General features: G+C 42.5%; 1 protein-coding gene across 3 annotated transcripts in view; it reads right to left on the reverse strand.

Moving 5' to 3' along the window:
• Window positions 1-382: 382 nt before the first annotated feature.
• The window catches only part of LOC109301351 (histamine N-methyltransferase-like), a 35,663-nt gene continuing 8,594 nt past the window's right edge, over window positions 383-27,451 (reverse strand). The window contains exons 1-7 of one of the 3 annotated variants that reach the window (XM_019522470.1): window positions 23,792-23,895; window positions 22,837-23,038; window positions 19,350-19,402; window positions 13,513-13,620; window positions 9,587-9,717; window positions 8,276-8,369; window positions 383-2,181 (exon numbers count right to left, since the gene is read on the reverse strand). In XM_019522470.1, the coding sequence (XP_019378015.1) occupies window positions 1,826-2,181; window positions 8,276-8,369; window positions 9,587-9,717; window positions 13,513-13,620; window positions 19,350-19,402; window positions 22,837-22,973 (879 nt within the window). In that variant the 5' untranslated portion in view covers window positions 22,974-23,038; window positions 23,792-23,895 and the 3' untranslated portion in view covers window positions 383-1,825. Of the gene's footprint in view, window positions 2,182-8,275; window positions 8,370-9,586; window positions 9,718-13,512; window positions 13,621-19,349; window positions 19,403-22,836; window positions 23,039-23,791; window positions 23,896-27,451 lie in introns of those variants that run through there. The other 2 variants (XM_019522469.1, XM_019522471.1) reach the window with 2 other exon arrangements.

Raw genomic sequence — 27,451 nt, forward strand, 5'->3', positions numbered from 1 at the left:
AAAGGTGTGTGACACGCCTACTTCACCGGATAAATTGAACATTTCACTATAAAAGTCACTGAAGCAACTACATTGTACTCCACTAACAACCGTAACTTGTATATAGCACAACAGTTTCTAAACCCATAAAATAATTTAGCAAAACAAATTCATCAACCACTGAACTGAAGACCGAAGTTTAGAGAGAAGGGATTTGGGATTAAATCATTTCACCAGTACTGAGAAGCACGAAAAACTTTTCCTGAGTAAGGTATGTCTTACTGTTCACAGGAAAAAGAAGTAAAAAAATAATCCTTATTAAATGTCTTGCACTGTATATGACACCAAGACCAATACACCCCAGTATAACTCCACTGACAACAAGAACTCAACTGAAGCCAGATCAGTTTTGTACTCTAAGTTTTATTTTACATCTTATACATTATAGAGCCTACAAACCTTATTCAGTGTTTGCTACACAAAGCTTCAAAGATAGAAAACTGGGAGAGTGCATATGTATCTAACTAAAAACACAAACACAGGAAACCATGTTACGCTAAACTTGGAGATCAACTCATCCTGACCAGAGGATTTGCTTTCTAACTGCATCATCCAATCCATGTCAGAAATCTGGGGGTCTGAGGTGACCAGCTAATGTACGTTTGTTTGTATGGAAGTAGTGCTTGCCATTGCTGAGGATCATCTACAATAATGTGCCAAGCTGAGTATGGTATTAATGGTTCTGAGAATCGGCTATGAGTGTTAGTTGATCTGGTATTTATATGTGCAGAACACAGTAAAATCCCTGTTATCCGGCATGAGTGAGGAACGGGGGTGCTGGTAAGCTAAAAGTGATGGTTAGCTGAGGTACAGGGTTTCTGACCAGACACAGAGCAAGGGGGAAAGGGGGTGGAGGTGGCCGCGCAGGGTGGTGAGCAGTGGCAGCTGCCGCATGTGAGCTTTCCTTTGCAGCAGGAGGCAAAGTGGCATGGTGCGGTGCCATGTGTGTCCCGCCACTTGTGGCGTAGCACCACGCTGTGTGCGTCCCACCGCATGCGGTGCAGAGTGGCACGGTGCCGAAATTCCAGTTAATAAGGTAGTCCAGTTGAAGTACCGAATAACAGAGACTTTTCTGTATAGAAGTACTGACAATGAGACAATATGAGAAGATACAAGAAGATAAGAAGAAGAGAAGTATGAGAAGGTAAGTAGTAGGTAAAACAATATAAATTAAATCTGGAAATATGGAAACAGTAAAGCAGTACTATTAAGTGATGTTGACAAATAGGCCAAGTGATGTTTGCACAAGATGAGAGGGTACTAGAACAATAACTGGAGGTTGTGTCATTTTGATGGTAGTGTCATAATAACGTCAAAAACCATTAGCAGCTGAGGAGCCAGGAGCAAGATCAGTACTTTTGGAATGGGAGTTTATAAACTATAAGAGGAAAAAGGGAGGTTTCCAGATGTATTGCTTTTAAGAAAAATATTTTGACTATACAGAGCATTTCAATCACAGTGATCAAATGTCTTCAAGTTCATTATTAAACATTAGGCTGAAGTTTATATTTTGGTCCTTGCTGGGTTTTAATTAACAGTCCCACTTACATGCATTTTGATTATAAAGCTATTGTATAACTAAAGGGAGTTCACTATTCAGCAAGTTATTCATTCATATATTAGTAAAGAATTAGCAATACATAGATATACATTTGTAAAACAGCTACTGCTTTCATACCTTCTAATATTTCTAATATGTTTATCAGTACCCCAGTAAATGTACCAGTCTACAAAACATGCAGAGCTTTTACAGTGCTTATGGGCTGAGAAATCCAGTAGCACTTATTTATGGCTCAATCACTATTGCACTCAGGTTATTATTAAAAAAGACCTTTCTGTCTCTCTCTTCACTGCATTCAGGTTTTTTCAGATCTTCCATTATTGCGTTTTTCAAATGAAGTGGAGCAGTTTTGCTAAACTCATAAGTTTCTGTCAAAAAATCCAGCAGAAGCTCCCCATCTTTATTTCCTTCAATAAAGCAATTTGTTATATCCATACTGGATGGAAGCTCAAAAAGCTGGTACTTCAGCCCCTCCATATCGAGTACCTTTTTGACGTCTGCAGATGAAACATAACAGCTAGGAGCATTTAGTGGTAAGAGAGATCCATATTTCTTCCACAGTGTGTCCCAGCCACTGGATCCTGCCAGAGAATTTTAGGGAGTTGATAATATGATTTAGGAAAGACTACTGAACAAAGTTTCAAGTGGTCATTTTAAAAGATTATGGTCCTAATCTAAGCAGAGTCTTTTCTGAACTCAGGAGAAATACCTTAAAAGATGGGGCCAAAAGTGACTGTACGCTACCTATACATAGGTAGGATTCTGGGATAGCTGGAGGAGCTAGATCCACACCAAGTTTACACTGGTACTGGAACAGTCTCAAGGACTGACCCCAAATACCTAGAGTGCACAGCCTCCACATCCCCACTGAACGCAGCATCTTAAATAAGTCCTATACCACAGGCCTTCTACACTGGGCCTATATCACCCAGAATCCCCTCCCCCCTGCCCGCAGAGCCTAGGGACAAAAGTTGCACATAACCCAGCTGAAGTGATCAGAAACCAGTTTAAACTGGTAATAGAACAGAAGTTCAGTGCACATAAACTGCTTTCCAAATAGCCAAAACTGGTTTAAGATAAACCTGGTTGAATGTAGTATCAGACTTGACCGATTTAGGTCCAGCTGGTTTTTGGAACTTCTGTCCCAGACCAGAATGTCCCTAGATACAAATATTTGAAACCTAAAGATTTGAAGCTCATTCTTTCTCATGTATTTTGGTTTACATTAGTGCCAGAAACTTTGGAGTATGCTCTATCACCTATTTAAAGAGGTAGATAGGAGTGTGCATGTATGCAATACAAAAATAGATGCAGGAAGAGAGGGAGAGGGAGAGAGACCAGGATACTGTATGAACCAGCAAGACCTCATCCTGCTGCTCCTGAGGTTGACAAAATTGACTTCAGTGATGTAGGATTGGGCTTTTACTCTGTGCTACATACATGTTTTGTGCTTTCTAAGACTTATACGTGATAAGTATAGTAACTCAGTTGTATCTAATACTTACCTGGGGCTATCCTACGGAAACTGCCAAAAGGCCAGGGTACAGGATGGTTCAGGAGTCTGGAGCAAAATTCTGCTTCAGAGTTACTATATAGCCAGGAAACACATACCTGCTGCTCCGCCTCCTCCACGCATAGGTGGGAAGGAGGACATCGTGCTTTTCTCCCCTATCTCACCTGGTTGGGGTAAGCTAATTGGCATCTGGAGCCATCTTTCTGACTGCACTTTACTGTACAAGGGGAATGGAGAGAAGGAAGTGTTCTTGTTCTCCTCTTTACTCCCTCAATATATCTAAAGATGGCTAATCTGGCTCATAGAGATCACAGAGCTATGTGGATACAAAGATATGTGGATACATCTTCAAAGCAGAGATGTGCTTTGTATCAACAGAGGGCTGAGATGAGGACAGTTGAGAAAGGAGCATTTGGGTAGGCTGAAAACAAAGCAAGATTAACGGCTTTATTTTCTGAAATCCCAGGTCCATGACTCCACATTCTGGATGTAAATCATTTACATAGAGGGTGATGCACCCTGACAGGGTGGTATGGAAGTAACATGAGGCCTAATAAGGGGGTGTTGAGAGTCGTGATGGTAAATTCCCTTAACCAAAACGAGCTGTTTGCCTTTTTTTGGAAAGCATCTTATTTGCAGATGGTTACCTACAGTAAAATAAACACTTCCATGGTTTGGAAGAGGCTCTGTGATATCTTTTCACCTGGTGAAAATTGAACGCAGGGCACTAATTGCAGAAAAATTGCTGGTGTCAGTGTTCTGTGACTCAGTGCCATTTCTGCACTGAGCAATTATACACTACCTGACTGAAGCATTATTTTAATAGCTCTCTGTAGGCACAACATATGGTGCTACTTTTGCTTTCAAGATGATGTAAACTGAATGGTATTTTTTTTATTATGTTGAAAATAACACAACATAACTCTGGTAGCTGCACTGGCTTTCTGACAAGTATAGAGTGGGAGGAACTGAAAACATATCCGAGTGACCAAGTTTTCCTTAGTGTCCCTTCTCTGTTTCCTGTTCTCCCACTAGATAAAACATTAACACATCCTAATGTACTAATGCAGGAAATTATATCTGGGGGGCGGAGGGGAGTTGAGGGACAAATAGTTTGAAACTGGCTTTTTTGTATTTATTTCCCTGTCTGTTTCCATCTTATGAGTCTCTTTTCATTTCATTCTGTTCAGGGTTTCTCTCCCCTTCACATGTATTACTTTCTTTCTTCCCTGCTATTCTGATCAGCCTCTGCTCTGGCTTTCCTTTTTCCTGTTAGCAGTTTTAGTTTCTGTTCTTCTGTATTCCATTATCCATTCATCATTAAGCTTTTTCAGAGGTTACCGGCTACTCCAAGACATCCCGCTACAGACATACAATGTCTACTCAAATCAAAGTTGACCTTGAATTTAAGACAATCCCCTAATAATTATATTCTATATCTGAAAAAATGTATTAATTTGTTATAATTTTCCACATATAGAATCTAATTACTGGAGGGGTGTCTTTAATTCATCGCTGCCCCCCCGCCACTGCTCCCAACAGTCTCTACTGTTCCCCTCCCCACATTCCCTTAATGTCAGACGCTGTTTGGGCTCTGTTCCCTCCCAGAGCACAGCAGGTGGAAGCACAGCCACTGCCATCCATTCAGCAGTGTCGATGGTGCTGATTGGCTGGGCAAGAGCCATGCATCAGTGTCAGCACTGCTGATTGGTCAGGCAGGGGACAGAGTTTCCATGTGCTCTGTGCCCAAGAGGGAATGTAGCCTGAACCAGAGCCAAGCTGTGCCTGATGGTAAGGTGGGGGAAAAGGGGACAGAAGCTGCACAGGGCCCATGGAGGGGGGGGTGGCAGAAAGTTGCAGTGAGTCTGACTCTGGCCCCAGCCCAGGCTCAGGGCCAGAGTCTGAGCCACAGCAGCCACCTGCCTTCCCTCCCCACTCTGCTTTGTCTGCAAAACTAAGACAGGAGGCTTTTTTTCTCATGCTGACTAGGAAGGGAGAAACCTCATCTTAGATTCAAGTAAATAGAGTACTTGCCGACGTGTAGGCAGGGAGGACGGAAGATTGCAGCACAAAAGTCAAACGTGCAAAATCAGCAATCATTAGTTGCATATGTATCTGAGTGTATAATACTTAAGAGTCATTCATGTAATCTTTGTGAATCATGAGTTGCATTTTCAGATCCAAGTACCATGAAAAATGAGGACTCTCAAAACCTACTAAGTTGGGTGAGAACGTCAAATATGAATACTAGTGCAGATTTTTTCTAAATAAATTCATTTTGACACCCTTTCTTCATTCACCTCCCATACGTATTTCAGTGACCACGTATACTGGCTGGAAAAGTTTTTCATGACTATCCCAAAATATTGCCAACAACCCAAGTTGAAGAGCTTTGCTTGGCAATCAAAGGACATAAACATGTTAGTTGATCTGTGCATCCATTCAAATCTGTTATAATTTAAAATATGGAATATGGGGAATTAACAGCTCCAGTCCATGTGTGTCTACACATGCCCCTATGGCACCATTGTTATTGCGCCATCATCTCCTTTTGGAAGTACTAAATGATGGTGCAGTAAAGCCTGTACTGCGCTGTGCCAGCAGTGCACGATTATTTTTAGCCCCTAGGTCACCATAGCAATGCATTATACTGAAGGAGCATGTTGCTATGGTGACCTAGCAGCAGCAACATGGTTTTTGCCCATGGATGCTACATCGCTGTAGCATGTTGCTATGGTGATGTAGCGTCACATGTAGACACCCCCCTACTACAAACTAAAAATTATTCAAAATTTTTTTTTTTTAAGAAAAAAAAAACCTTGTAATAAACATGTATCAGGAAATTGCAGCTTTTTTAACAGGCAGTTCATGGCCTGTAAAAGAGATACAATGGCTCTACAAAAAAAATCAAACAACACAAATATTGCCCAAATCTTATAAAAACAAAAACAAAGCACTGAACAAATTATCCTTATTCCTGTAGAAATAATCATAGGTGAGGATTACAAGGTATTGGATCTTATTATCCAAATATTCCTTATAACTCAATGATATATTGAAAATTTTCCTGAGTTGTGTTAGATGCCAATCACAGCACCTCTAATTTAATCAGATTCATCGGATTTCACAGTAAATCTTAAATTATTCTGATTTTCCCTTTTGTTGTTGAATTGATCATGTACAGCAAAGCTCTCCAATTTCTGGCCCTCCAGGGGTCATGGGCCACACTTCCTCAGGGGCAGAAGCAGAAGCTACAATAAGCAGAGGCCGAGGAAGAAGGTGGTAATGCCAGGAGCAGTGCGGGGAGGATCTGTCGCAGGAATAGGTGCTAGAAAGTGTAGTGTAGGTGTAGTGACAGCTGGGAGAGCAGCACCTAGACCCAGGGGCAGAAGCATTGGAAGCTGTGGAGGTAATGGCAGCAGGAGCACACAGGTCATGATTCAAGCACTCACTGGACATGATTTGACCAGGCATGATGTACAGTATTTCAGCCAGATTTGAAGTATCCCATCTGATCCTAAAGATGAGGTTTTTTCCCAGATAAAATGATATTAAGGAAATGGGCAGTTAAACGGGAAAATGAGCCATATGTCTATAAATGCTTGTTGCATGGCATGACATATCAGTTATAGCTATTTACTCAGTTCTACATGCCCCCGGAAGTTATGAGACCTAGTGCCTGATCTTGAAAACAGCAGCTATTGGGGCTAAAACACTGGAGGGTCCTCTGTTGGGGCTTATGCTCACCTGCTATATGCACATAGGTAGCCACATCCCTACCCAGCCAGTGCACAGCCTACTGCACATGCCCAAAAGCCTACGTGTCCAAACTACACAGGTAACAGAATCACCAACTGTGTGTCAGTGCCCACGAGGCCACTTGGAAAACTGTCATTTGGGGGCATAGAAGTCTAGAAGGTGAATCAAAATGTATGTACAGCCATTACATTTAAATCAACATAACTAAGGTTACGCTGATCTAAATAGCCATCTGTGCAGGCATTCAAAAGGGTTAAATCAGGCAAAAAAAATGGCAGGGCTGATCACCTCTGAGGAAGTAAACCAACTTAGATTGGGAACAGGTTAACCTGATCTATTAAATGCCTGAACATATTCAAAGTGCAGCCCTTGGGCTGGGAAAGCCCAGCCATCCATCCTAGCCCTGGGACTGCACTTGTCCTACCCCCGGATCCTGACTGGGCTATTGTTAGGTCCCCTGACCCTCCCAAACCAACAGTTACCCCTTTTCCAGGTCAGTGCCCAGCCACCGAGGCCCACAATTAGCATTGCTGGCTGCTTCTCCAGGCCCTTCCTCTTTAGCTGCCCAGTAAGCAATAGAAGTACTGACGGGCATCACTGGCTTGCCATTAAGACAAAAATGTGGATGTAATCCTTCCCACAAGGTGTCAGGGGCCGTAATAGGCAGCCTAGCCTCAGCTAATTTCCTAGTTGTCTGGGTCTTGGGCTGGCAGCCCTACCCCAGCTAGTGATTCTACCTGGCCACTGGCAGGGCCTCCCCATAGTCTACTGGGAAGAGCAGCCTACTGATTTACTTCCACTCTGGCAGCAAGCTGCACTTTCTCTGAAGGTCTTCTCTGGTAGGCCTCTCTGACCCTGTGTTCTCTGGTTTCTGACACAGCTTGGCTCTATTCGTGGACTCTGGCTTCTTGAATTTCCCCTTGGATTTCCTAACTCGACATCTGACTCCTGAACCTTGACTTGACTTGTGTTTTGGACTCTGCTTCTGTCTCTGACCCTCCTCTGGTGGCCTAACCATTAGGCAAGACTGCCCATGACACAGTCCTTACACAAAGGAAGAGGGGACCAGAACCTGGGTCACTTTCTTCCCAGGCAAGCGCCCTCATCCAGGGCTAATAAGCTAAAAGACGGGAGGAGGCTTTTTCTCTGTCAAATAGCCAGTTCACCTGGACTTTCTGTGATGGAGGTTTTAGGGACTTATGGGCCTTCCTAGGTAAACCAGTATTGCCACAAAGCATAAAGTACCTGATCTCTTCTGAGCCTACTCAAAAGGATAAGTGTAGTCACTGAAGTGGAAATAGTCCCTTTTGCATGTCTACATTTAGATGCTAAAGTAGGACTTGGACATCTTTAGACAAAATGGGATTCAGGTCTGAACTGTGCATGTGGTGAAGAACACCTACCTGATACAATAATAATGAGCAGCTTGGCCTTAGCATCCAGGAGACTATGAAAATATCGGATAGTAGCAGCGATGTCTTGCACATAATAAAGCATCTGGAATGAGAATTGTTATTTTCATTTAAGTGTGTCAGGCTGAAGAGCATTAACTTGATACTGAATACAAACTGGGTACTAGTTGGCTACGAATCTGGGTGGGTGAGGGGGGTGGGGGGAGAAAACGGAAACAGAAAGCCGGAAGAAAGTGAACAGACAATGGGAGAAGCAGGAGAGTAGTGATCCCAGAAAAACCTCAAAGAGAATGAGCTTTCTGGGCAGAGTACTTGCTGAAAAGGCAGGCATGGATTCTGAATGAGGAGAGAGTATGGATGAGGCCCTATATTAAAGAAATGCTGTCCGTAGAATGAAAAAAGTAAAAATGTTACATGTTCTTAATATTTTCTTTTCTCCACCCCTCTTCTCTGCCCCCCCGACACAACTCCATAAAATCCTCTGTCCCTGGTTCACTGGACATCTTTTTGTGATGTCAATGCAGTTTGCATTGTGTCCAGTTATTCTTGCTCCTTTTCATCACTGTGAAAAGAGTGTGCATTTTATCATGGGTTAATTAACACATGAGAAATCCTGGGGTAAAAGTACAGTGAAGATAAGGCACTTATGTCTCTACTGCAAGATCAACTAGGTGATGTCTGCCACAGGTGAAATCACACCTGTCCTTCACTCATGGGCGACTGACACTGCCCGAGTCTGGGGGGGCACCAGATCGCCAATGTGGGGGGAGGGGGCGATTGCCGAGCCAGCGGCAAAACCAGCAGCGCACTTCCAGTGGCACTTCCAGTTTCGCGGCTGGTGCACAGCCGATCTCAGGGGGTGTACATACATTCACGTGCACCCCCTACACGTTACCAAAGACTTTGTTATATTGTTACTGAGGGTAGCCTGCATACATTAATTACCCCGAAGTAAAAAACTGTGCTTTTTGAGAGTGAGGGCAAGATCTACGTCAGCTTCAGTGCACCTCACTGTGCTGAAAAGACCACTTCATAAAGAGAGTAAAATTCTGAAGACAATAAAGTGTATTTCTCTCCTGATTGTTACACATGGCCTGATTAACAGAGCAGTGGTTCTCCAAGGTGACAGTTTACTATAACAGCTTTCATTTCTGCAGTTCCTTTATGACTGCTTATTTTGAATTCTAAGGAAATATGCTCACACATCTTCTCATTCAAGTGCATACTGAGGTCACAAACCTATTGTCTATTTTTAAGAGTGGTGTGTATCTTTGACAACATTTACCATGCAGAGACTTTTACCTGAATCATGTGAATGAAGTCCCATTTTTGAAACTCTTGTCTCGCATTCATTCGTTTTTCATATTCATACGATGTCTCTTTGTGCCAGGTAAACTTTACATTCTCTAGCTTTGATGTCTTAGCTACACGGTCTAAAATACAGAGAGGATGGTACACAGTTCATTTCAATTGCAAATGTAGCATCCATTTCCATTCAGAATTTTAATGTATCCAGACGTTATCTTAAAGTATGACATTTGAGTATCTTTTTAATGTAGCAACAGATTATTCAAAATATTGAACCTATATTTTATATAATGTGAGCAATTAACAGTACTAATGTGAACAGTCCTAATCAAAGGATGACTGGCCAGATTTTTGTAGGATGAAGTATCAAGTGGATATGATGACTTTATCTGTACAAAGTTTGGCACTACGTACTCTAGAGATCCAACAGGCTTTTCAGCACAGATGGGCACAAACATAGAAATTAGGGTCATAATCTGGTTCCAACTTCCACAGAGTCCTGGTATCTGGAACCATGATTTGGCTCACTCAAGAATGAGAAAACATTTAGACCCACATGCAGATGTCCCCTATTTCAGCTGGGTTCAGAATCAGGGCTTTGTAGAGGATATTGCAAAACTGTTGGTCACAAAAGTATCCTCCTATTTACAATAACTGAGAGAGCAATTAAATGTTCAGGAATATTCAAAACAGCAGAGGTTACCACCCAAAGCATAGACCTTCGAGGCTGAATGGAGGCTATGACACATAAGCTAAGTGTAACCAAGGGACTACAGCAACTGGAAGTGCTAGGGCATTAATTGATGGAGCTGTGTAAGTTTGTTTCTGAGAGGACCATGGTGAAATTCCAAAGGAGCAAGGGCAGAGAAAGATAAGGATATAATCAGAACAAGCAACGGGAACATGTTCCTGGGGGAAGCTAAGAGAAAGAACTTTTGAACTAACTGAAAAAGAGGTTTAAAACTGGGAATAAAGGCATTATATCTTGATGTTTTATTCCTGCTGGGTTCAGGGAAACAGGACTTTGTTCTGTTTTATAAACAAATAGGTCTGCCTCATAAAAATACCAGCCTCCAATTACAATTTCTTCTTCTAATCAGAGCAATCTGCAAGACCTTGAATTTTTTTTTATTAACTGCTTGGGTCAGAAGTGAAGTAGTAGTTTATTGCGATGATAATTATGGTAGGGAGATAGGAGGCATATTTGAAAGCACTGATTTAATGTGTGTACAAAGATTGAGATAGGGATAAAAATGGTTAAAGAATATAATATGCTCTAATTTAGAAGCCTGATTCCCCTCCATTATTTTCAATGGTGTGACCTCAGTAAAATGGATGTGCCATAATGGTGAATTAAATCCTTACATGTACAAACACAGGTTCAGAATAATATGATTTTTTAAATCAGTGCTTTTCCACCACTAATCAAAATGTTTCTCTTTTTAGGTTTTGATTATGATATACCTCTGCAGAACAGATGAGCAATGTTCCATCAGTGCTTATCTCCCTTCCCTTTACTTTTGGAAATGGGCTACCACTTTTGGACGCTGCTGCTGCTATTCTGTTCTCTTCCATTTATCAGTCATTGGCCTGTGTGCCCACAGTTCAGATCTAATTTGCTATTTTAAACTCAGCCGTCATTCAGCAGCAGTCCATATCACAATCACAAATAATTTGGTGCAATCTGGTTCAATCTAATTGCTAGCTGGTCTGTAAGGAGACATTAGGAAGAAAACTGAATTGCTCGCCAAGCCAGAACAGCATGGGGTTTTTGTGTCAATGTTCAGAAACCACAAACTGGCTTTGGCTAAAATAAGTTTCTGCCCCCAAAATAATCTGAACCTCAACTCCTCTTAGCAGTTCTGAGAATTTGCACATGGGGAGAGTGTTATCGCAGATTTATGTGCCAGTTCTCCTCCTGGCAGTCCCCTCTTGGCTGCAAAAACCGTGAAGTGTGGCGCTTTGACTTGACACTGGAAATACAGGGTTCTCAGCAATCCAAAGGGCCTTAATATACTGCTGAGACTCAAACCAATCACATGTAATGAAATTCTCTGTTGGCTACGTCCCAGAAGTCAAAACAACTGAGTTGCTGCTCTAGGTTTTATAGTTACAGGAGAAAACTCAGCCATGCCAATCTATACTTGGTGTCATAGCCATGTCCCAGGCTCACCTAATGAATGGATTTATGTGTTTAACATGGAAATTAGGTTGTTACCCTCATGGAAGGACAAAGCAGACCAAGTTGAGAACTTGGCTTCTGAATTGTCAAGAGAACAGACACCTTTCCCACTTTTCAAGAAAGAGCTTATGACATTTTTTTATATTTGTGGGAGATAAGGTTACTTACAAATCAACAACACTTTAAATATAAACTTAGCCTAGGATTTAATTTTTAGTTTACTTTTCTTTTAGCTTCTACAGAAAGAAGGAGCAAATATTATGCAGCTAGCTAATTAGTGAGAGAGTGGGGCTAAGTACAGACAGTCAAAAAGCCCAAGGCTGAATCAATTCAGTCTTTGCATGTTAATCTAAGCTGAGTAGACTGAACCAATAAGCAAGCAAACAGACATTTACTTTTGATTCCAGAAATGCAGCCAAATATCTGCAGTGGCCCAAGCCAGAAGCCAGGGGGCGCTAGAGTATACCTCCTGCTCAGCTGGAGCAGACAGCTTGGGCAAAGGCTAGCCCACCCACCCTGCCAGGCAGGGTTTGTGGGGGCGGGTGCAAAACATCCTGGGATGCTGGGGGACTGTGAGTTAACTTGAATCTGGAGGGGATCTGGGACAGAAGTTCAATAAACCAATTTAACCTAAATCAGTTAAGTCTGATTGATACTATATCCGTCCAGGTTTATCTTAAACAGGTTTCAGCCATTTTGAAAATAGTTTATGTGCACTGAACTTCTGTTGTGTTACAGATTTGACCCGGTTCCCAATCACTTATAGCAGTTCATGTGTAATTTCTCTCCCTAGCCTGGATGTTGTCATAATATAAGATCTTCAACTATCCTGACCATCCTAATATCCCTTCTCTGTGCCTGTTCCTGTTCAAATTAATGCTTTTTTGGAACACAGAACTCCACATCAGAGATAGCTATACATCTGAGAGTTGCCTTTGCCTTTTTCTCAGCTACATTATATTGACAGCCCATGGTTACCAATTTATCCTTGTTTCCTCTGTTGCCCCTAGTTTTGGCAGCTGTAGGTCTCTCACACAATTGTTGACAAGTTTCAACTCTGTTTCACTTGTACATCTGGCCATTCAACAGTTTAAACTACTATGACTGTAAGTATCATATTTTCTTTTATGTAACCCACACTTTTCCCCAAAAAATCAGCTGCTGGAAAGTTGCGATATATGTGAGGCACTATAGTAACAGGAGTTTTGGCCACTTAAGCTTAGGCTGGGCAAAAGTAAATTCTGAACACAATCTGCAGGGAGCAAAATAGTGAGCAGGCTCAGGTTCCCAGCTTCTGCTACTCAGTTACTTACTACAAGGAAAGTTTTTTCCTCCCCTTCATTCTGTCTTTGAAAAATAAGGTGTGTATCTTATTCCTGGGCATTTTGTATGCAGTGAAATATGGTAATATCTAATTTTCCAACAACCTGACACTATAAAGCAATCTGTTAAGTCATGAACATATGCCCATGCAAAACTCTTGGAAGATCTGGAAGCTAGGACATTTTGTAAAAAAAGGCAGGAAGGTCCATAATATTCATATTTGTTTAATATGAATAATATAATACATACCCTTGGAAAATGGACTTTACTTCCCATTTTATTGTACATGTGGTACTAACAGTATGAATGATACTATATACTGGTAAATGAGTAACTAACTTTTAGAAGTGAAATCAGGACAAAATGCCTTGTAACATGTCAAGTGTGTCATTGTTCAACTTTGCAGTTAAAATACCTTTGTAGTGGCAGATTTGTTCATCACTTGGTTCTATCACCTCATGGTTAATGGCAACTCCTGGATGTCTGGCCTGCACTTTTGAAAGAATCTGCAGGTCAATTTCACCTACAAGACAAACATGAAGCAGAAAATAAATCAGGAAGGATAAATATGAGGTTCCTGGTAGACATCAGCTTCCCCCAAGAACTCCCTTAAAAATTAGTAATCATCTTGGTTGCCCTGGAAATTGAGGTATCACATATGCAGAAGACATGTGGCCTTCTACATATTGCTCTAACTGAAGTGCCCCAACTCTTACTTGGAGGATATGTCTCTAGAGATGAAGAGAATAAATAAATGTCAGTAGTCCCATCACTCTTCAGTTGCCTGCTGTGGGTGTCACAAGTCACACCAGATGCAATATTTTATTGCAATGTGAACAGATAACCTCTGGGAATTATACTTTCCATCCTATTTTGTTTCATACATGCTATTAAATAAGTGTCAACAGATATCAACTGGCAGTCACTATTAATGAAAGGTCCATACCCAGAACATGAATCCTGAATTTTTGTAAGATTGATCTGCATCCAAATTTTGTAAATTTGACCCATTTCTTCTCACTACCAAGCCAAGTTAGTGTCCCTGACTCACCACCAGAATCCCAGGGATGTTTTGTGTATTTTTATGAGTGGATTACTGGATTGTTGTCCAAAAGGCTAATTGGCTAACAAGACCCATGAGTGGGGGAGAAAAGAAAAGATGAGAGAAAGATTGAAGACACAGAAAACTGAAGCAAAAACAAGTATGCTTTGTATGCTTAGCTTTTTCCCTGCCTAAGTTGAATATTGTGTCTGTGCATATAGCACAAAGCAAATATCACAGCACCGGCTCTGTTTTATCTGTGCATCAAAGATAGTTCTTTCTAGATATTCAAATCTGCTGCAGTGACGAGTATATTGATAGACCCAATATTTAAATCCTTTGTCCAACATGCTGCAGGCCATAAAGAAGGCAAATAAACTATTGATCTATACCGCATCAAGGGAGAAACCAAGGGTGCTGTGCTGCAATGCTCTATAAGGTCTAGCTTAAACCACTGGCTGGCTACTTGTCTAGCTTTGGTCATCCTATTTGACAAAACATACAGTTAAAGTAGAAAGAGTGAAGCAGAGGGCTACTACAGTGAAAAATGGAAGAGAGGGCCTTATAATAAGGAATGTCTGAGCTTAGTCTTGAGAGCTGCCATGCTTGAACCATTTATATTGAAATTTAAAATTTGAGTTTAATGAGAAACTTAAGCTTGAGGGTCAAACAAGCCTGGAACTGAAAGTCAGAGCACTAAAGAGGGAATGCCTAAAGAGGGATGATGAATGGGTGGTTTACATTTCCAGTCAACGAACCAGGATCAACCAAGTCTAATGGACTTCGTCAACTAGACAACTGGTGACTCAAACAGATGCCGTCCTATGTTTGAGGCTCACCTTTCTGGAGGCAAGCTGGCAACTTTTTACTGATCACGTTACCTCCCTCTCTCCAGCTTAACTTAACCTATGATGCATTGGTTTATTGGGGGGCGGGAAGAGTGGAAGGGAGTAAAGGGAAGGAATGCATATGGTTTTCAATATTCAGGCATCTCACAGTCCTTACTGTATCTCCTCACAACATCCCATCTAGGTAGGAAGAGCTAGTGTTCCCATATCACAGAGAAGGATCTGAGGCACCTAGACACTTGCTCAAGGTCACACTGAACATTAGGTTCAGTTCCCTGCTCTTGCTTTATGTTGCCTGCACTGCAGGCAGGGCCCTGACCATGCTCCTTCTCATCCTCATACTGAAGACATAAAGAACTCTTTGCCCGCTTCTGATCCTACTGTATGTTACTCCCAGTTGTAACTATCTACTACAATCAAAGAGCTTTAATCTTTGCACTAACTAATATTTTTCTTTGAGAATAAATCCCTATGGAAAAAATATAAACATGTAAGGATGGGTTTAATTTTTTCAGGCCTAAGTGCCTTTCTTAAAAGCAATTAATAACATCAAAGCTGTACATGGCATTTATATTCCCGTGTTCTTTCAAGGAAGGGAAATTGAATTTCAGGAGTAACACAAGTAGCTGTGCTTTTCTGCTCCTACAAATGTAGCTTTTTATTGAAAATCAGAGGAAATTAAGTTATTTGCAGGCTGGTGTGGCTAAATCTAGAAAGAAGGAATTTTTAATTAACTACTACAGAATTTTTTATATTTGTTTTCATACCAAGCTTCTGTTAACTGTCCCTTTGAAAACTCTTTGCAGGTTCAGATAAAAAAATATTTGCGTTTCATATTTCCATGTGTTGATAGGTTAATATATTCCTTTCTGCTTTTTCTGTGGCCAAGTCACATGAATATTATTTTTAACCTAAAAAAACCCCAACTTTGATTCACAATTTAATCTACAGGCTTAATTGACTTCAGTTAGTTCTTTTATATGCAAACAAGTGTCCTGAGGCATTTTACAGTCAAATATGTGGCAGCTTGCATTATCAACAATTTGGCAATTAGGCTATTGGAATTATTTAAACTCTCCAACACAATTACCTTTTAAAGGCTACCACTATGCTCACCATTAAGTTTCTAATTAAACATTTTACGTAACGGGATAGTTTATACCACAGTTGCTACTTTATAGCACAGTTGATGACTTTTATGTTTTTTTAAAGGTACAGCAACATTAGGATGCTGTGCACTGAAGTGTAAACTTAATAAGGCACAGGCTATTGTCAAAGGCAGACTGTTCAGACTGGCTGTTATAATGGGTCATGAACAGCTACATTAAGGGTGCTTAAACAAGTTACATTTTTTGCATGATAAGGATCCTGGAAATGCTCTACACCCATGACATAACACAAGTTCATGGCTACAGAGTGTTTTTAAAATGGCCAATCATGTGAAAAATTAACCCTTATTATGTCAGCTATTAGCTGATGGCACTCGAGGGTACAGTACCTTGGAAACTTCTGTTTGGGTTCCCTGCAGGGGTTAACTGCAGGCAATTCAATCTGCATCCCGTGCACCTTTGCAAAGCTGGGTCAGCACCAGCCCAGCCTCACGCCCAGAGTTGTCACAGGGAAATAAGAGTCTTCTCCCTGTGCAGAGGGGAAGGGATAGGGTGTGGGGGGGGAGGTAGGGGAAGGTACCCCTACTAGCATTTTGGAAGGAGCCAGCCTGGGCCCACAAGGAGAGGTGGCTCCCTTCCCCCCTTCCCTGCCCCCTGCCCCAGCTCTGGCTGTGGCAAAGCCGAGCTGACAACTGCGTGCTGCCTCTATCAAGAGGCTCAGGTGGGGGATTGGGGGAATGGAGCCCCTCCCACCTCATGGACCTGCCCCAGCTCCCCCCCAGCAGCCCAGCTGGGGGCTTCTGTGTAAAGCGCCATGAGTTAGAGCGCCTCCCCGACAGGCTGCCTAAACATCTGTAGGCACCCTAAACAGCAAAATTGTCCCTAGCTTTAGAGTGGGGGTACATGGGATGAAGGGTGCAAGCAGCTTTCTGAGGGCAGTCACACTCTGCATGTCAGACAGCCAGAGAAGGGAGGGTGCCAAGGGAAACACAATCCTTCCCTCTGACAGGAGACATTACAGCTTCACAGTAGTTTCGGTATAGGCCTGAGGGTAAATGTTACAGCCTAGCTCTAAATGAAAATGATGTCAGCCCACTAAAATAATGAATGGCAGAACTTTCCTTATTTACTGACGGACACTCAGTGAGACAGGGCAGACTGCACCAGCTCAGAAAGCAGCTTCTTGTAGCGTACATTTGTATGAATAAGACACAAGCCGATTGACTGCAGCATGTGATTTGAGTCCATACTCCCAGCCAGTGAGAATCCAGGTTTTTATGTTGTAGCAAAATGAACAATTGCTACTTTATCAACTCAGTGTCTATCGCACTAAGCTGAAGTCTCTTTGATTAGAGAATTAAGTGCCCCACTAACAGAGCAAAATGGTCCTATTACAGTCAAAATTTTGGCAGTAATATGGCCTCTCTTGTTTGGAAATAAATGTTCCTACTCTGTCACACTGTCTGCTTTATAACCAACACCTTGGCATTTATGTGGTTATTTTTCCTTATAAGGGAAGAATGTAAATGCTTAAGATTAATCTCCAGAGATGAGATGACTAGAGCATTTAAACTAAATTATGAGCTACTTAATTGACTGTAATGGGCATGCTAGAATTAGGGGGCACGTGTTTCAATTTAGGGGATACTTATGCAAAAATGTAGGGAAATATAATTTCATGTAGAAAAACCACTACAGTCTCATTGGTAACATGTATCAATCCACCTATCTCCAGGCTTTCCTGGAAGTGTTGCTTCCAGGATAAATTAGATTTGTTACAAGAAAGTCTGAGCAACACAGTACAAATATGATAACTACCAACACTTTTCATACCCTGCCTTGCCATGTATTGCTATTTTCAGTGGATCTGATGCAATGATAACAGTAGTGAGACATGCTAAGAGGAATATATGTACTGATCTAAGCATATAGGCAGACAAGGTTCTTCGGGCAGATGTGATATCTTTTATAAGCCCAACTCAGTAGTTGGAAAAATTGTTCTTTGCAAGCTTTTGGGCACAAACAACCTTCTTCAGGCATAGGGAGACTTTCTCTAAGACTCTTCCTATGCCCAAAGAAGAGTGTTTGTGCCCAAAAGTTTGCAAAGAACATTTTTTCTAACTAATCAATTGATCTAATAATAAAAGATATCAAATCTACCCAAAGAACCCTGTCTGCCTATGTTAATTCTTGACACTTAATTATCTAATGTATAGGAAACGTATAACAATACCATAAAAGAGAGAAATTCAAGGCAGAATGACTTACAGAGAAATTTAGAGGGAAGCTTGAGATCAAGGGAAGTCAAGATATGCACATTAATTGCTTTTGCAGTAGAAACATGATTGGCTAACTTGAGCCACCTGCCCACAGGTCCCCTGTTCACTGAGGGCAGAGTCTGCACAGGGAATTCAGGAAGAGATTTCATGTAAGGAGCACACATACGGCGCAGGATGAGAGGAAATTCCTCATCCTTTCCCCGTAGGTACATAGAAGCACTGAGAACAATTAATTTCATGTTGTACACTGCAAGGGACAAGATATGGTTGTGGAGACAATGCAGAGTTAGCTACTTGTTTTCTTTTCTCCTCCTTTTCTGCCATGTGTTTCCTTTTCTCCTTTCCTTCTCAGCTAACATAAACAACAACCTCAGAGTCAATACAAGGGTAATGTGCACAGCACCCACAGAGCCAAACCCCTAATTCCCATATAGTTTACGGTGAGAACTCCCAAACATAAATTCAGGCACCAAAGCTTTCCTCTGTTCCCACACAAGCAGAAAGCCCTTGCACAGAAGGATTCTACAGCAGCTAAGAGCAGGAGGGAACAAGGTATTTCCCACGTTGCAGCGCCTCTAACGTATTTCCCACGTTCTCAAGCCAGCAAAGGAAGCACTGGTTAACAGGAACAGGCCTCTAATCAGCAAAAATGAAATAGACTGCTCGCCAATCAGCCATCTGAAATACAGCATTTTATCATGACATTTCTAATAACCATGTTAGGAGGCATTGCTAAGCCCACAGATATATTCTGAATACAGAGTGCCATTTCTGGGATGGTTTTGGCATGTAGAAAGATAGTAAGTCTCAGAAGGCCCATTTTTACTACAGAACTAAGTTGGGATTTGAACTTATTGTTCAAGGATTGTCAAATGTTCCCTGCTCTACCAAACTGCAAATTCTCCTCTGTGTTTTGCAACCCACTACTTGTTGAAGGAAAAAAATATATAGTTATATTTCAGATCTTACCGTACCTGCCCCACCACCTACACTGAGAATATTGATTGCAGACTTTCCATTGCCAATGCTGAAAACAAAAATGAGTTTACATATTTCAGGATAGATATTCAACATACAGAATTGTGTTAGCTACTTCAAAGCAACAAGTAATGACTTCATATTAAAACATATAGGAAAAAAACCCACCATATAAATGTGTGTGTGCATGTGTGTGTACCTGTATGTATATCTGCTTATGTTAGTACAGCACCATACATGTACAGGCAGACATGGGCAAATTAAAATTCTTGCTTAATTTTGAATCAGTCATCACTCAGACTGTACCTGAGTATTACACCCATATTATAACGGAATAAAAACAGAAACCTGCGTATACTTTTTTCACTTCCCTGCTCAGAGGAAAACCTATTTCCACAAACCTATGCAAATGTAAATATATTTCTAATATGTATCTGTGTACACAGGTGTTTGTACTGTACTTGATTGCACCTGGTCATGGCTTTGGTTTATAAGCTGTCCAGGACAGAGATTGCTTTACTGTTTTATACAGCTTGTTTGGGGAAGCATATATACAAGCCTGTATTTACACCAGCGTAAATCCAGAGTTGATTCCACTGATCAGTAAGAATGCAAGTGCCAAGAGAGAAGGCAGGACAAAGAATGATAATCTTTGGCAAAAGGAGCAGAAATGCCTACAGTAAGGAAAGTACCCCTTCAGGCCCCTGGCCAACATTACACTTCAGACATGATTAACCAATTAATCACATCTTAACTAGTAATCCAGCCACGCATTCATGCAATTAATGGTGAGATAAAACAGGGAATAAGCCACCAAACTAGTACACAAAATGTGTGTAATAACTGTTTGACTAGTTCCCATTGCACCTAAATTGATCGTGGGGCCAGCACTGACAAACTTATCAGTGCTTGCAGACTTGGGAGCACCAGTCAGTTGATCAGTGCTGCCAGCTGTGACAGCACATCGCGGGCCCTGGTTCAGGAAGGGCCTCCATTCTCCTGACCTCCCATGGCTGCAAACATCAGCTGAACTTGCTCCTTGTCAGCCCAGAGGGAGCCAGAGATTGTGAATCTGGGCTCCCTCTGCAATAGGGCGTGACTGGGATCTGATCCACAATTGTGCCTCCTGCCATGCCTGGTAAGAAGCACAATTGTTAGGATCAGATCCCATTGCACCTTCAACTGAACATCTGTCAGCAGCCTCAGTTATCTTGGTGCTCATGGATAAGATCATTTCTCCATTGAAATCAATATCAAACTCTGATTTCACTTTCTGTTCAAAGCGATTCTGACAGAGTTAGCAGGACCAAAGCCAGCTCAGAAGGAGAGGCAGCCAAGCCTACAGAGCAGGACTCAGTTGCACAATCTAGGACCCTGGAAACAAATGGGAAGAGGAACACGGCAGAGTATGGAATTAGGTTGAAGCCAAAGATCTTTCAAGACAAAACAAAGCGGATATGTTTCTAGACAAAGGAAAGATTGTCAGGGGAGCATAGGAGGGTTTTGAAGTTAAGAATCAGGAATGACATAAATAGAAGAGACAAGGGGTGTAGGAAAGGGGACACGGAGGAAGAACCCATGGTTAAGGATTAGTGCATGGGTAGAGCGGTGTGAGAGGAGAATGACAGCGACGTCAAGTAGAAGAATGATTTGATTTGAAAGAAGATGGTCAGGAGGGAGGGAAAGCAGGGAGGATAGCATTGGGCAGCAGAGAACAAGAGACAAACAAACATAGTCAAACTATCATGGATGCTCCTTCACTGAATGGCTCTATTCATTTACCCTGACATGTGTAGTTGTCACCTTATATATTTAGGGTGGTATTTCATGTTACAGTAGTCAACATGCTGCAGTTTATTTTGGAAATCCAAAGAAATCTTAATAAGACATGAGCGGACTGTCATTTTCATAGCATAAGTTTTTGCTGGGGATCAGAGCTATATCACAAGGCTTCCTACAAGACGGATAAGTAGTGGGAATCAGTGGGGAGTTCTGAATTCATTAAGCACGCTGTATATGTCCATAACAGTCACCTGATGAATTTAAGAGAGAAAATGCACAAATAAAAGACATTCTGAAACATAAGCCTTTCTAAGGGGATGATTTCTGAGCAAGAATATTTTGTATTACAGCTGGGCAGGAAATTTTCTGTCCTCTGATTTTTTTTTTCTTCATTAGAAACTTGTCCTAAATCGGTATAAAAAGTGAAAAGACTCAATGTTGTTCATGAGCCAGAAATTAAAAAGAAAAGTTTCAGAAACACTGAAAATGTCCTTGCTGCTCAGGCCTGCCACCTTCCCAGCAGCCCATCTGGTGGGCTGGTGGGTTATCTGGGCATAACGGCTCCCTGGCTTCTCAGTTGGCAAACTGCCCAGAGAAGCAGGGAGCTGGCCAACTGGCAAGCCGGCAAGCTCAGGGAGCCGGCAAACAAAGACAGACTTCCTGCCAGGTGGACAGCCAGGGATCTGGGTAACCCACAGGTCCAGGAGCTGCAGAGCCAGGAAAAAGAGACGGTCAGGAACCAGCACACCCGGTTTCTGTTGGATGTTTTAATGCAATCCATGTGGTCCTGTTGAGAACTTTCCAGTGGAAAATTCCAACATAAAAACTTCAATCCACTCTGCATTGTACGTATATCATATACTACTTTTGCTTAATAACCTTCTTGCACTTTTCTGTGTGCTTTTTATCTATGTGGGAAACAAGCCACCGAGACATTCACTAACTGGACCAAGTAGTGCTATAACTAGAGTGCGACGACCAAGACAAGTGCCCTGGGCACTGACTTGGGATGGGGAGAGGGGGGCAGGAGGGCACAGTGAGAAGTTAGAAGCGCTGTGACGCTGCCTGGCCACATTGCTACACCACTAAGATCAAGGCCCAGGAACAAGACAGTAGCTGAACAGAAAACTGACATCATAACCAGAATGCCCACTCTCCAAAGTCTGAAAGCTCCCACTGCCTTCCTTAGAGCTAGGATTTCACCTTTTAATGCCCAAATCCTGCTCCAGTCTACAAAAGACAATTTAATACATATGTAAAGAGAAATATGCAAACCTATAAACTTACTAGGCTACTAACTGTATTATCTGAAAGCTAGAGAGAATCCAACTATTACCCGAAAAGCTTATTTAAGAAATCCTGAATTAATGTACATGTTAAAATCCTCTGCTTTCCCCCCAAATTTATTTTTCACGTTAGTTTTTATTCTACCTAAGCAATATTTGCAGACAAAGAAACAATTAAATCTTATCTATATCCCAATAGACAGACTCAGCCACAAACAGAGGCCTTTCAGAGGAATGTGTAAATTAAATCTCTAACTAAGGCACTATCAAAGATCTACAGAAGGGGGGGAAGCAATCTATAACTCTCAGGCAGTCCTTTCAAGCCCTGACTCATGCAGTCAGGAGCATACATTTATCACTTGTGCAGAACTGTATCAAGGGTTTGTCCTTTTGATAAAATGTCTGACTTTGTTACCTTGATATTATGTCTGGCAGCTTCTTCTCAATGAATTCCAGCATGCACTCATGCTCTGTTGAATTCTCAAGGAACAGACGGAAAGATTCAACATATCGGCTATGGTTTGAGATCAAGCTCCTCATGGAAGATGCCATGTTTGGTTTTATAAGGAATGCAAAAAAGAACAGAGCTTTTCTCCTTCTGTTTTTTCACTTCAGCCCTAGGAAAGGAAGAAAAAACAAATTAAAACCACAGACTAAAATCTAAAACTGCTTCAATATCAGATGCCGGAACTGTATCTAACCACTGAAAAGTACTTGTATAATCATTATATCTACATTATTGCTGAACTTTGTTCCGTGACCTTGGCCCATTGTTTTAGATTAGAAACATAGCTGTAAAAGGACCTTCTTGTATTTAAAAAGAATGACATGAAAGACACTACTTCAGGTTTGAAAGACAAACAGCAATAGGTCGCATATAAACTCCATGACCAAAACATCAGCATTTCATCAGTGATGGAACAGGACCCAGTTCAGATCTAGGAAGCACCCTGAAGTTTTTTCTAAATGAAACTTTAAAAAATCCCGGTATTTCCTAAATGGAAAGAATCTGCTTTGAGCCAGAGGGAGGTGAGGCACACATTCTCACAGAAGCTCAGCACTGCTTTTTTTTGTTTGTTTTCAGCCAGATGGTGTTTTAAAGAGGACTCGGAGCAGTAGATGGATGGGTGGATGCCATAACATTTTGGTAAATGATGCTTTTTTTAAAAAGTAAATTATATAGCACCTTTTTCCTGAGAAGAGCAAAATACTCCCCAAGCATTCATCAGTGAAGTGTCACGAAAGCCATGTTAAACCCGGAGCAAAGGCAGGAGTTGGAACTCCAGTTCACAAGTAGGGAAAATTGGCACAGAGCAGGTAAAATAAATGAAATGGAAAGATCATGTAGGGTCAGAGGAAAAAGCTCAGACCTGAAAACAGACTCCTGAACCTTGTTTCTATACTGCAGCAGAAGACATGTCTCTTCCCCACATCTGTTCCTGTGCGTGGTGGCGGGAGATTGGGCCAAAACAACCTCTGCAGGAAGTAGATGGATGTGTTATGCCTCTGAACAAATGGAACTGAATAGGTGCTTTGATCCCTCTTTTCACAGCTGCCTAGCAGCCCTTCTCTCTATTATTCCTGAATGGACTCATTTGCCTTAATTTTATTTAAACCCTTTTCCAAATCCTTGAGCTAAATTGCCCCTAAAGGGAACGGTTAAAGAGAGTCAAAGCAGTTGCCTACCTTTCTGTCCGATGAGCTCTGGAATGGGAGCAGCTCGCTGAGTAGAGCTACGGCACGGTACTTCCTGGACTTGGTTGCCATGCAACCATCATAGCAGCCCGTGGGCTCTGTCTCTGCTCAGTTATCTCCTTTGAGCATACAGGAGGAGAAATATAAAATGCAGAGTTTCAGCTGGGTGCTTCCTCTCGGGTGCTGGGCCTTTGTGTCTGCACAGTGTTGGCTGGATTTGCATTCTTCGGTGAATGTTAGTTTGGTAACGGCAAAGGGACTCCGCTGATGAACTGCTGTGCAACTGCAGTGTCTTTTGCTTTCAGTGCGCTGCACCCCTACATTACCCAGAACTGGCTGCATGAGCTATTTTGTTCTGAGGGCCTGGGCAGGTGACACATTTATGCCTGTGCAACTGCCTCACACTGGTCCAAAAGGCAGGATACCAACAGTGCAAATCCCTAACCCGGGTAACTTTGCTCAATTCTCTGTAAGTTGCACCAGGTTCAGTATCCACTCGAAATGCCCAGGGCAGCCCTTTGCTAAGCAAACAAGTATCACCTGATCCATAATGATACAGTAATAACTGTCCAGTGTGTGCATCTACCCTAGGGTACCACACTGTGGTTTGCCTATTCGTGATTCTGGTGTAACAGAAAAAACAAACATAAATTATACTGGAGCATGTGTTCATCTGTCCAAGCCCATGGTCATTACAACCAGTCACACAAAGCTATGAGACTTGCCCAGAGGATGTCTACTGGACTGTTCCCAACGAGATGCTTTCATGTACATGAGGAAACTGCTACTACTACTTGGCATCCTATCCCACCCTGCTCTGTACTGTCACAGAAAATAATTCAGCAGGGCTCATCAAAAAAAGCACGCTCCTCCACTCCCTTCTCCTAGCTTGCTGGGCTGGCATCCTTTGGAGAACTTCAGGGTGGTTTTCAGAGGTTCAGGAATGGAAGAGCAGCTTGCAAAATCCTCAATCCACTGCCCGCTTGGGATTCGCTGACCAGCGTCCCTTCACTCCGAGACACAAAGGATACAAGGTGAATGGAAAGCCCACATCTTGTTTCTGGGTGACACTTACTGGTGCTAATGGTGACACTACACATGAACTCTCTCGCTCCCACTGCCCACCACCAGAGCAGCAGGAGACTTTCGCCCCGTTATTCCCTCTCCTTAGCATTTGTCACACAGCTCACTCAGATCTTATTCCCTGCATGTTTCCAGGCCATCATCAGGAGCACAAGCCAGGTTTTAATATATGTGGGCTGTTCTTGCCAAGCTAAATACTCACTCCATCTGTACACTAGTAACTGCGGGCTTTTTTGTTGTTTTTTGGTTGTTGGTTTTTTTTTTTTTAAATAGCCAAAGACTGTGCAGTCACATAAAACTAGGAGGTCTCTTTTGGTTCCACTATACCGGTGTTTGTTATTGTGTTATTGCTGCTGCGTGGATGATGTGAAAATAGCTTAGTAGTCTTTTTCTCACTCCCAACAGACAGTGCCATAGCAAGGGGGGCAAGTGGGGTGACCGCCCTGGGTGCTGAAGTGAAGGGGCGCCAAAGGGCACTGCCTAGCCAGGGCAGGGCATGAGGCAGAGCCACAAGAAGATCATTTGGTGGGCATGGGGACAGGGGGAGGGCAGCTCCTGCCGCTTTGTGCACTCCTGGGCAAGCATGGGGTCGGGGGTGCCCCCCAGATGTGCGTGCGGGGCGAGGGCAGGCTGACACTTTGGGCTTTGCCCTGGGTGCCAAATTTCCTTGCCATGGTACTGAGAATCTATGCTATGGAAACCAGCACTATGGCTGGCACGAACGGGCAATATTGTTGGTAGTCCCAACAAACAAGCTGTGGAGAAAGCATGGCCGATCTCCTTGGTCACCTGCGTGCAATAGAGGTGTAAAGCGCTACCAACCAGAATAGGCATTACTGTGATGGTTTCCATACAGTGGAGTCTTACGGTATACTTGGTGCTTTTAAAATCAATGCTTGGCACACAGCTGATGTATATCAACCCCAAAACAATCATTTAAGGTTCTTAAACTGTTATGTTCCAGCAGGTTTACCATCTCCAGGGGCTCAAAAAATACTCTGACCTGGAGTCTCCAAGGCAACTAATACTAATAAGCAGAGAAGGTTCTAGGCTGATTAGGTTACATCGTTTCAGTTATCAAAAATGGCATTCCCGGAGGTAATTCCTTACAATATGTCCAAAAGGAGACTCTGAATTATCAAGGGATAGTATTCAAGTTGCCTCTTTGTTCCTCCACCAGAGATAATTCTATATCCCACAGGTCCCCTGATTATGGGTCAGCTTTTTAGTAAGAGAGCCCTTTTGTAGTTTTTATGCACTGAAATGTTGCATAGAGAAACACAGAACTATATAAAAGTAGGACTGGGAGGGATTTTTGAAAGGTCACCTAGTCCAATTCCCTAAACTTAGGCAGGATCATCCCTCCCCAAAACATCCCATACAAATCCATTGTCTAACCTTGTAGCAAAACTGCACAGTCCACCCTGGCACAACACAAGAAATAACACTCGAATCTGCCACAGGTAAAGCAGAGGGACCATGATATCCAACATCCTGCTGATGCACATGTTGTTTAAAATATGCTCAAGAGATCCCAGGAAAAGAGTAGAGGGAGAGGTGCTACAGAGGAGAGCAAAAACCTCCACAATGTACACCAGGCTGACCATGGGTTAAAATTCCTTCCTGACCCCAAATATGGCGATTGGTCTGACCGGGGTTGGGGAAGGGCAAGGCCAGGAACCTCTGTATTTAAGTCCCAGCAGGAGCAATGGCACACCCCAATTAAAATCCCCAGCCTTGGCTGCAACCAACACCCAATACCTCTGAGGAAGGTTTTAAAAAAAAGCAAACCCAGACACATGTAGCAGCAAGAGAGGGGAAAAATTCCTTCCAGGCCCTGTGCAGGCACCAGCAAAGTTCATAAGCTTGGAAAATACCCATAGTATAACAGGCATAGCTATGCCTACATTATCTCTGAACAATGCTTGTCCACCCTCCTCTTGGACACCTCCAAGGATGGAGATTCCACAACTTCCCTCGGTCTGTACCGCTGTCTCACTTTTCTGACAGTGCAGAAGGTTTCCTGATATCCAATCTAAACCTACTTTGCTGCAACTTCAAGCCAATGGCCTGGGGCAGGGGACACTGCACATGTGTCTGTGAGCACTGATTCACACTTGTCCAGGCCCTGCACTCCTGCCAGCCCTGGCCTCAGGCCCCGTGCTCCTGCTGCCCTGGTCCTGGGCACCAGTCCAGGCCCTGCACACACAGCCCCTGCCCGCCCCTTCTCACTGCTGCTGCTGCCCCACCCC

Source organism: Gavialis gangeticus, unplaced genomic scaffold, assembly GCF_001723915.1.
Source record: "Gavialis gangeticus isolate Ggan-Ray unplaced genomic scaffold, GavGan_comp1, whole genome shotgun sequence".
Classification (NCBI taxonomy): Eukaryota; Metazoa; Chordata; order Crocodylia; family Gavialidae; genus Gavialis; species Gavialis gangeticus.